Here is an 11,331-nt window from a genome sequence, read left to right as displayed (position 1 = left end):
CAAATACAAAATAATATATATAGGGAAACATTTACGTACAGTTACATACAGGCTAGTTTCTATCCTCTTTTAAAAAGAAAGTTCCTGGTACACATCTGAAAAGAAAAACTGCCTACTTATATCCTTTATGCTGGTCGTGATGTCATCCAGAGGGCGTGGCTACCTCTTGAGTTTTGCACCTACACAGCGGCAGACTTGATTGTAATATGCACGTGTGGATTACGGTGTGACTGACATGGTTTGTGCTGGCTGGATTGGTAACACCCCTGAGATGGTAGAGGTATCAGTACCGCTACTGTTATACTGTGGCCAGCAGTGCTGCAGTCGTGGTGCCTCCTTTCCAGTCAGGTTGTTGCTGAGTAGTGCGATATGGAAGCTAAGTGAGGACCAATGCAATGGAAATGTCTTATTTATACAGCCTTTCCCCCATCTCCTGACTCTACCCTACCTGTCGGTATCCAATTCCCACCTAAGAATATTGCTCAGAGGCCAGTGGCAATACAGCCACTTGGGATCATAAACAGCAGTGCCTGCGAGATGATCATCTCTAGTCGTAATTAAATGGTTGCAAGAGAAGTGCGGGTCTCATTGCTCCCAGCCTCACACCTCCTCTGGCTCCAGAGTACCCTCGGCGCCTTGCGGGGCATCTGTGTGGAGCCGCAAGATGGGTTTGTTGCACATTGGGCACACGTTGCGGATCTCCAGCCACTTTAGCAGGCACCTGGAGGAGGGTGAGGGGGGACAGCTTTTCACAATGGCTCGAAGGAAGAGCCATATTCATTTTGAACAATACACACAAACTCAAATGTACGTGCTTTTGGAACTGATACATGTGGGTCATTCTTGGCTATTGGTGCCTATGAAGGGTTTTTCATACTTAGAAAAAAATAAAATAAGAATTTAAAAAAAAAAACTGCTGCATGCATTTTTTAAAAAAGAACAGCAAAATCTGCAAGATAAAAATTTGAAAAAGGAAAAATGCTGCAAACACACACACCAAAAACTTCCAGAACAACTGGAAAAGAGAAATTCAATTTGTGGCACAAACGTGGAGCATTTCTCACAGTCTTTTTGTATTTGTGTGTGTTTTATTGTTTTCAGTATTTTTCTTTTACTTTTTTATTGCTGTTTTCTGGTTGCAGCTTTTTTATTGCAGATGTATTCTGTGATTACAGAATTTTCATCTTGCAGCATTTTTCTTTTGCTATTTTCTTTGATTGCAGCATATTTAAATTGCTGCGCCAAATATCTTGTGATTTTGAGTAAAACATTTGCAGTATAGAACACATATACTAAGAATGACCACATTTTTATTGAATTACAATTTTATTCACTCTGGATTCACAACTGTACTGTACCTAATGAAGTGTCCCCAAAAATATTGCCTGACACCGTGACCTCTTGTGAGGATAAGCGGCTTGCAAAATTGATGGCCATGTTCAATGTAGCTTAGGTCAAAGCGCTGATTGTTGCATACAATTATCAAAACAATTGTTAGCCGCCAAAGGTCAATTTTTGGCAACGTAATGGTTTTTGACAGCATGTGAAATCTAGTTTTTTTTTGTTTGTTTTTTTTTAATAAAGTAGTAAAGCATTATGAGAAGCAACCCTTTACTTTTATGGGTACTTTAAAATCCCAAATGATGTGATAATACTAAGGATTATTACAGCTATTTTGTTTTTTTTCCTCCCATAATGACATTTATTGGACAAGTGGAAATGTTACAAATTTTGGAATGTTAAATTGCAAATGTATTAGTAATGTCTGGGATAGCATGTAGTCTTTTTAGTTTTCTTGCACAAGATTAAACACAATATCCCTGTCAATGGCGGTATATTATAAGAAGGGAACTTTTAATTTTGGGGTACTTTAAAATCCCAAATGATGTGATAAAATTGAGGATTATTACAGTTTTATAGTTTTTTTCCCCCCCACCCACAATTACTTTTATGGGACAAGTGGGAGCGTTACAGATCATGTGGCATTAATTGGAAAAGTATTGGAAAGTAGTGTTCATTTCCAGACCAACAACACTTACTTCTTGTGAAATGCATGCGAGCACGGGCACACACCCAGTTCATCTCGGGTCCTGAATTCTTCCAGACACACTGCACAGGTTTGCTGCCAAAACCAGAACAGCGATGAGGTAAGGCCAGATTTTGCTTCAATACAAATGTCATTCATAAAAGGCCTGCATCTTTCAACAATAACAACAACAAAAAATGTCATGATTGTTCAGGAATTGTTCTTCTTGAAGTCAGGTCTATTTGCCACCTCTGTCTTTGGAAGATTTCAAGGCAGCCATTTATAAGACAGCAAACAGAGGAGAAGTACTCTTATGATGTGTCTATAATAAGCACATTATTCTTAGCAGTCCTAAATTCGGCCACTTGGAAAACACTTAGTATGCGTTTGCCATGTAAGAAAGACATTTCGAGGACATGTCCAGCAAACGTGTGCAGCATGTTAATCATTCTCTCAGTAAGTTAGAATAGATAGCGCAATCTGCTTTGTAAAGACTAAGGAAGAAACATGGATTGCATTCCGTATGGCTTCTCATGCAATGCTTCACAACCTTTTCTGGCACAAGATTTATATTTGAAAAATTGTAGACAAAAATATCACAAAAAGCGTATGTTAATTAGGTGCCTTCTACTATATAGCGGATTTTTTTTTCAACAGTTCTTTCTTCCACTGTATGGCAATTGCATGGATAATTTAGAAAAAGGCGCATTGGTAAATAGATCATCTTCAGACCGGTGAAGTGAAATAGTGTAATTTACTACCTGCCTGAAACGCCTGGTACCTCGCGAAACACTACCACGTCAAAACACATGGTTGGGGTTCGGTTCTCATCCACCAAATGTAAATCACGTGTAAAAGCTACACAAAACAAAATTACTTACTCCAAGCAGGCTGAGTTTCTTACTTGCCCCCTTGAGCACCACCTACAGTGGAAAAGGGATATGAAAGGATGAATATCTAAATTTACTATCATGTCAGCACTAACGTTAAAAATAAATACTCCATATGGGCCATATATCCTAACATGACAAACCTCACATTACTCCTCTGTATGATTCACAGAAAAACTAGTCTAAAATTAGCTTCAGAATCGAAGTATTCAGTGTACCCCGATGAACTCTCCTGGAAGTGGGTGTTATGTTCCTCGGCTGAATGAAAAATAAGCCTGACATGCTGTGGTAGGACTTAGTGGCTGCCTCAGAGTGTAGCATTACACATGCGGATGCTGCAGAGAGTGGAGTACCTCATTATAGCTGAACTGCTCCCTCGTTCCTTGTTGTTTCAACCTGAGTGAGACAGAAACGGGATAAAGTGCGAAAAATATAGAGAAAACTATTTCGGCAAGACATTCTCCACCACATAATTTCGACCTAAATTTAAGTGATGAAACTCCCAGCTTGGGGAAAAGGGCCTCTAGAAATTTGGTTAAAGCTTCACTGTGGGGCCAATGGGTCACACGGTGACGTTTACGAGTTACGAGTTGATCGAAATCGCTTTAACCAGGTCCATCTGAAAACATGTCGATTGTTAGTTCCTAAGTCTGGACACAAATCACTGTTGTGGTGCTCCCAATTGGAATTGAAGTTGGCATGGAAAAGCCAATTTTCGGACTCACATCAGAACAGATCGTAGAACATCATACATACTTAGGCTATTTTATTCTCCATCTACTGCATGTAAAAAATAGAAATTACTTCACGGTTTATAGCTTCTGCTCATGGCTGCTGCACATAGCTTCTGCATATGAGGGCAGCTGTAGTTTATTCTTGCAGTGGATCATGGATCCCAAAAGCAAATCGCTACGGTTTATAACCGTATTGATGACTGTTCTAGTAAGTTGTACTCATATTCTTGTTATTGTCAAAACCGAAGCTGGAAAAGAGACAAAACTGGAAGGGACGACAACCAGGACTGAATGAATTCTGGATTTAGAGGGCAAGGCAAAGTCCTATTATTTACATGTATGCACTGATAGATAGGCTCCAGCTCTCCCATGACCCTTGTGAGGACAAGCAGCAAGTAAAGTAAATTATTCATTTTGCTACACATTTCAGCAAAAACACGAGATTATGCACTTGATTTGCTTTAGTAAGACGACTCTTGGCCCCAGGCCTTTCCCAGTTCCCCAGTTTCAAATTTAAATCTGTGTTCCACAGCGTGTGTGTGTTCAACAGTCCTCTTTTATGCATCCGGCGTAAAAATTGTGCCAAACATATGTGCGTTCATCTGAGATGACACGCTGTGGCGATCCCGAAAGGGACAAGCCGAAAGAAAACACACACACACTCACGTAATTACTTGTTAATGTATATGAAATGGTGTTGTCAATTAAATGTATCGGTAACATAATGCAATGTGAGTGTTTAGCTGTTTGCTTCTGTTTTTTTAAGCAATTTTTCTCAAACAAAAAGCTGCTCAAGTTTTTTTTTTCAATTAAATGGCTCATTATTTGTTAAATAAATAAAATAGGGAGACCAGGGTTTTTCGCCACTTTTGTCAGTAGTCACATCGCAAATATCATCTCAACTAAAGGTCCAAATTAAAAAGTAAAATACTGGTTTTCTTTTTCTTGACATGGGCCCCAAGTTGTGTCCTGTCTTACAAGAGAACTGTATATTGTGAGATGAGCGCTAATCAACCTTTTGCCCAACTCAAAGTTAAAAAAAAAGTTAATTTTACATACTTTCAAATAAGCTTCTCCCAGATACAAATCGTAGCGTATATATATATATGAAGTATTGATTCCAAGAAATAAATGAGAGCCTAAAGCGTGAGATGTGATGCCCCAATGTTGCCTTTTTTTAAGAGGCTATGAATGGAAGAGCATGTACTCTAGCACAATTTTAGGTAACATTTTTTTTTTTTCATAAACTCCCAAACACCCAGCAGAAGTCCAAAAAGCTGAAATTTCGGTCATTTTGTCATTTTTAAACTCTTTCATAAATGGTTTTATTGTACTACTACAATTAAAGAATCAAAGAATTGAAAAAAAAAATCACAACAGGAATACAAATGTTAAAGCACAAATATTTAAAAAAACAAAAATCAATAACTGATGGTCTTTCTTACAGTAGATCACTAATGCGTTCATCAAACCAGGAAAATGGTGCTACAGTGCACTTTATAGCTACAGAATGTGGTGAAACTGCATTGCTCTTTGATCACAATTTCAGCCTCACGTATAACCTTCGGCAATTCATTTGCAGCTATTCAGACTAGGGTAGGCCAACCTTGTACCGACCTGAAAAGGTAGCAGCAGAAGATGAGACTGAGCATGAAGACAAAGAGGCCAATGCCCAGCACGATGACATACACATTGAGCGGCAGGTGATACATGTCAGACGTCATGCTGCAGTCCTTTTCAGAGCTGAGAGAATTCAAACTGCACAGGCATCCTGCCAAAAAGAGATCCACATGTTTATGACACCTACAGCCAATAAAAATAGTAATTGACTCATGGGGAAGTGATATTACTATTGGTAATTAAAATTTAGATTAAATTAAAACCTTCATTATAGGTTTCGTCATTCAATTTCACAATGCCTTCGAGGGATTCACATTCATGATAGATTAAAAACAAACATTTGCATTGTTTTACATTTGTCCTTTATTTAGGGAGAAAAAGTAACTACTGTATCAACAGAACCCATTTTGAATTCACATCCTTGCAGAGATGTCTGGAAATGAGAACTCGGTCGGACTTTGAAACATTAAGACATAATCATACCCTTCCATCCGGGTGTAGAGCGAAGAGGAAAAATGGGTTCCCTTTCCCATGTGTTCACCACCATTATCAGGAGCCAAGGGGGGCGGTTGTAAAGTGGGCTATAGAATCTGGTTCGAGGAATTAGAATGTAACCTTTCACAGGAAGCCCGAGAAATAGTATGAGGTTGAGAGGTTCTCACTAGACATAAGCGGCCTTACCGCCACACATAGCTTGGGCTCTGGTACCAATCCACCTGAGATGGGTGGGACTCTTTTCCACTCGGGTGTTGTCCACGATGAGAAGTGCCGATCAGGTGTAGGCATACGTATTTACCCTCGGCTCGGTCCCTGCTGGGAGTGTCTAGCAAAGTCCTTTGAATGAAGGAGCTTCAAAACCCACCTCCTGCAGAACGTTGCCCACATCCCAGGGGAGGCGGAGTACAATGAATGTAATTTTTCTGGATGTTGTGGAGCTGTCCTGGTTGACATCCCTCTGTAACATTCCTTGGTCAGTGGGGCCTCTGGATCGGCAGACAAAGGTGGTGGTCCCCCTTTTGAAGAAGGGAGACCAATGTGTTGCAACTGCAGGAGTGAACACTCTTCAGGCTCCCTGGCAAGGTCTAGTCAGGGGTTCTGGGAAAGAGGGTCCACTGCGAAGTTCTCCCTCAGATTCTGGAGGAGCAGTTTGAAAAGTGCAGTTGGAAAAGTGTGAAGTGCCCTCTTCAAGTCGGGGATGAGATCCTGCGTGGAAGAGTTCAAGTATTTTGGAGTCTTGTTCACAAGTGAGGCCGGTACTGAGTGGGAAATCGACAGATGAATCTGACATGTTTATGAAGTAGCTGAGTCGAAAGGCAAAGCTCTCGATTTAACATCATTGTACTTTCCCACCCTTACCTATGAAAGAACAAGATCAAGGATACAAGCGGTCAAAATTAGTTTCTGTTGAAGGGTGTCCCAGCTCTCTCACAGAAATAAGATGAGAAGCTCAGTCATCAAGGAGGTCCTCGGTGTAAAGGCGCTGCTCCTCCTCATCGAGAGAAGTCAGTTGAGGTGGCTTTGGCATCTCCCTGGTAAGGTGTCCAGGATACATCTCACCCTTAGGAGGACCCCGGGGATGATCCAGGACATGCTGGATAGACTCTGACTGCTGACTGGCTTCATGGAATCACCTCACGAGCCCCCAGAAGATCTGGACAAAGTAGACGAAGCTTGGCCTTCCCTGCTTAAACTCCTGCCCTGTGACCTGAGCCCAGATAAGGGGAAGATTGGATGGATGGATGGATGGATGGATGGATGGATGGATGGATGGATGGATGGATGGATGGATGGATGGATGGATGGATGGATGGATGGACAACAATTTCCCACAAATAATTTCTGAGTGCCTGCCGTGGCAAGACATATCCCTGCAGAACTGGCCAAAATTACTCGGTGATGCTGATGCGATGTGCCTATGGAGATGCATCTGTGGCACAGTGGTGGCAACCCTAACCCTCGTAGGGCTACTTTTTATTTGGCTGTGAAGTAGACAAACACTGCGAACAGACACCGGCACACCACCATCTGTTCCCCAGGCTCAATAGACTAGTGTAGTAAAGTACGTGCATGTGTGACAGCACTCAGTGAGTGGTAGTTGAGGGTTTGGAGTGTGTAGTGAAGTGAATGTCTGTTTGCATTTGAAAGACCAGATATGTGTGTACTGCGGGTGGTGGGGGGTGGCATATATTTAAAAGGAGAATGAACTTGGGACCAAAACGCCATTTGGCAAAACAATAGTAGCGGAAGCCCCTCTTCTACTAGCCAAATGCAATGCTATTAATTTGCAGCAAGCCTCCTCCTTGCCAACCGCTAAATGTCCATGTGTGTCTTCAGAGTGAATGAATGGATACAGCTTGCAGTGTGTGGGAGGTTTGATAATTTAACATAGCTGGAGGTTGGGGGATTTAAAACTAAAGGGGGCAGGGAAACTTAATGAGAGACTACATTGGTAAAATGGATACCAGGCCATACAGGAACTAAAAATGGAATGAAATAAGGAGTCTTTCCTACTTTGTAGCTTTAACAGCATCCAAACTTCTAAGAAGACTTTTTTTAAACAATATGTTGAAGTGTGTTCCTGTTGCATTTATGTTCATCCATCCAGAAGAACCTTTGTGAGGTCAGTAATACTGAAATTGAAAGGGGACTTGCTTCATCTCTCGTCTGCTATAACCACTTTTTTTTTTTAATGAATTCTCAATTCCTTGAACACTGAACTTTACCAAGAACTCTTTTATTTACCTTGCATCATGAAAATGGCCTTTCCCACACTGTACCCACAAATTTGGAAGGTAAAAACTGACCAAAAATGTCTTGCTGAAGATGAGATAAAGAATCAACAATTCCCTTCAAGGATTGGAACTAAAAAAGAGTCATGATTGCTTAATTGATTGATTGGTGTGTCCCGCAACTTTTGCCCACATCACGTCACTGAACCAAGTATAAACAATGACATGAACTGAGGCGGTTGAATAATAAATATATTCAGCTGCGATAGCTGTATCACCGATGTAAACGCGTCCTTGATTGTAGCTTCTCACACAAAAAAACACTAAACTAAGGCCTTAATGATTGGCTGTATCCATCATGCAGACCTAGTGCCATAAACCACCAAGCCGAAGCTAAGGTTATGAGGTACACAAAACACATGTGCTTGGGCCTCTTTAGTATTAAACAGATGGCAGATAAATCCACTGACTTACCGTTACACCATTGGAATGGTTGCATGAAATATGATTCCTGGGGCAGCAGCAATAAATTCAGACCCTTTAAGAAGAAGGCTGAGCCTGAATGAAGGCCAAACTCTCAGACTCGTGGTTGGTGCCTGGGATCAGTCACTGTGTGCTGAGCTCGACCAAATACAAGCCTAAAGTTTTTCAGATTTGCTCAGATTTCCATAAATCCTTGAGAGGTGTGGTTTTGTTGGCTCAGCAGTCTGTGCGGCCCAGCGTTCCCAAATCTGGATTAACCACTCCGTGCAAAGATTGGGATATTTGGGACAAGAGTTTGGACAACGTCTAAAAACCTCATGTGCTCTTGGATGCCAGTATAACTGATGTCATCAGGGAAGACAAAGGAATCTTGTTGTGTGGCTTGGACCATCGCTTGCCTCATACCGTGGGTTATTTTGCGAGTTGTTGTCAAAATGTGAATCATGCGCAGTCATAACATCATCAACAGCACGGTCAATATTTACACACAAAGCAGAGAAAGACCCTCTTTGACTTGTGTTTGTCGTCTGCAGGGCTGTCTCCAATGTCATCCACTGATCACAATGACATTTGTCGATCAATGACGATAATAATCTGTCTTTAGTCTGCTTTGTCTTGCCCCTCTAAAGCTGTTTTTTTTTAACAGAGGATTTTCTCAGCTCTCATTCTCCCCCCTCTCGCGTCCTCTGCTGTCTTGTCCTCCAGTCCACTGATGTTGGAGAGGGTATTCCACCTCAGTGTAGAAGCCACAGATGTGCTCCGCTCAAAGGCCAAACAAAGTGAGGAAAACGTCATACAACAGTCCCAAAGATGGCATTGCTGTTTTTGTTGCTGAGTGTTGGTTTCTCACTCAGAGCTGGCGTTTGTGCGTGTTTGTATGGGGAAGGTGGATCCTCTTCCTCCGACCATCTGTTTTTTCAGATGAAAAAAAAAAATAGACAAAGCCTGCGTGTGTCACCATAGAGTCTATCTGTAGCAATCTCTCGCACTTCCAGTTGGCTTTGTCATGGCACTCTTCTCTTCCTCTTTGAGTCCACAATTGCTTTTTTTTTTTTTAATTGTGAGCCTGCAGTCTGCCTTTCCCTGACGACGCCTTCTGCACTGCTCTGTTCTGCCTTGGGTTTGTAAACAGATCTGTGCTCATGTGACCCTCCGTTTTGCCTCGCAACTCTGCTCAGCCTTAACCCTCCCTCTGCCTGTCCTCCAATCTGTAGGCAGAAGGAAGGGAGAGTGAGCCAGACGCTGACGAATGGGATGCCTCCAAGCATGCTGATGTTTATGTGTCTGTGTGCGTTTACCTCTCTCGTGTATGTGGAAGAGAGAGCAAGGAGGCTCTTGCAGCAAAGTCAAAAGAGACCACGGTCAGCTGCATAAATGTATGGCTGATGTCATTTCTGCCGAGTAGATGCCAGCAGGATTTCATACAAAGGGAATCCGATCCATCTCTTTCTTTATAACACACACAATGTGTTTTGATTTATTATTTTGCCAGTGAATGTCTCTCAGACTGGCTTCATTTGAGCTAAATTCACTCATGCCACTCATCAGATACTCTTTACAATCCAGTGAGAGGCACATTAACCGAATGGTATACATATCCATTCTTCCATCCCATAATGGTGCTCAATTTGGTTTAAAACTGTCAGAGAGGTATTAATACGTGTATTTTGAGGTGAGGCAACACTGTACGTGCTTTTTACAATCTAAAGATATGCCTCCTCCTGTATTGTCTCCAACCATGACTGAACAAAAGCACATATTTGTATCCATCCATCCATCCATTCATTTTACATAGTGCTCATGCTCACGAGGGTGAAAAAGTCACCAGCCAATCACATAAATATTCACACCTGCAGACAATTTAGCCTTTTCAATTAATCTAGAATGCAGATTTTCACACAGACTGGGATGGATTTGAACCCATGTCCTCAGAACTGTGAGCTAGTTGTTTTAGCAGCATATACTGTATTTTCCGCACTATAAGGTGCACCACATTATAAGGCCCACCTTCAATGAATGGCTTATCTTAAAACTTTTTTCCCATATAAGGCGCACCGCATTATAAGACGCATAGAATAGACACTACAGTAAAGGCTGGGGTTACGTTATGCATCCATTAGATGGAGCTGCACTAAAGGCTCAATATTAATTCACATATAAGGCGCACCGGATTATAAGGCGCACCGTCAGCTTTTGAGAAAATTAAAGGCTTTCAGATGCGCCTTATAGTGCGAAAAATATGGTATATCCATCCATTTTCTTAGCTGCTTAGCCTCGCGAGGGTCGTGGGAGTGCTATCCCATATACAGTATATATACAATATAAATATACACTATAAGCTCTCCCCAATGTTGTGGCTGGCAAGCAGATACAAGCATATCGTAAAGGACAATACTAAAGGAATGCATGGGGGTGACAATGCGGAAATAGAGTAACCTCGGATATTGCAAGCTGAACAAAGACATTACCACCCAGCGCCCAACACCGGCCACCCTTGGTGCCAGTCCACTGACGGGGAGAACAGCTGCTGGGATACAGGGCGAGCTGTCAGACGGTCAAGGGGAGTGCTGCTTCGCTAATCCCCAAGGGGGAGGGAGGGACAACAATGGGATCCAAGCCATTTTCATTCAGCCCCCTCCTCCCTGTCCTTCTCTGATAGTATAATGTCATTGCAGAGGAACAGCTGGATTGTTCCTGCTGATGTAGAGTATCCATGCAGCCTGTACGAAACGGTGAAAGCATTGTTGTTAATACTGACATGTCATGGTGGTCACAATCCACTGTCCTGTTTCAAGTGATCAGCATGATGTTTTTTTTATTTTCACCTTTCTAACGCACAAATTCCTTCA

The 11,331-nt window shown here is 41.9% G+C and overlaps 1 protein-coding gene across 1 annotated transcript; it reads right to left on the bottom strand.

Annotated features, from left to right (window-relative positions):
* Nucleotides 1-33: 33 nt before the first annotated feature.
* On the bottom strand, nt 34-9,690 carry zgc:175214 (uncharacterized protein LOC557610 homolog). Its single transcript, XM_061829213.1, has 6 exons — nt 8,474-9,690; nt 5,268-5,421; nt 3,270-3,312; nt 2,908-2,949; nt 2,040-2,122; nt 34-721 (listed from the first exon to the last, which is right to left on the bottom strand). The coding sequence occupies exons 1-6, from the start codon at nt 8,496-8,498 to the stop codon at nt 601-603; spliced, it is 468 nt and encodes a 155-aa protein (XP_061685197.1). The 5' UTR covers nt 8,499-9,690; the 3' UTR covers nt 34-600.
* Nucleotides 9,691-11,331: the final 1,641 nt, after the last annotated feature.

Source organism: Syngnathoides biaculeatus, chromosome 9 (genome assembly GCF_019802595.1).
Source record: "Syngnathoides biaculeatus isolate LvHL_M chromosome 9, ASM1980259v1, whole genome shotgun sequence".
In the NCBI taxonomy this organism is placed as follows: domain Eukaryota; kingdom Metazoa; phylum Chordata; class Actinopteri; order Syngnathiformes; family Syngnathidae; genus Syngnathoides; species Syngnathoides biaculeatus.
This window is presented reverse-complemented; position numbering and strand designations above follow the sequence as displayed.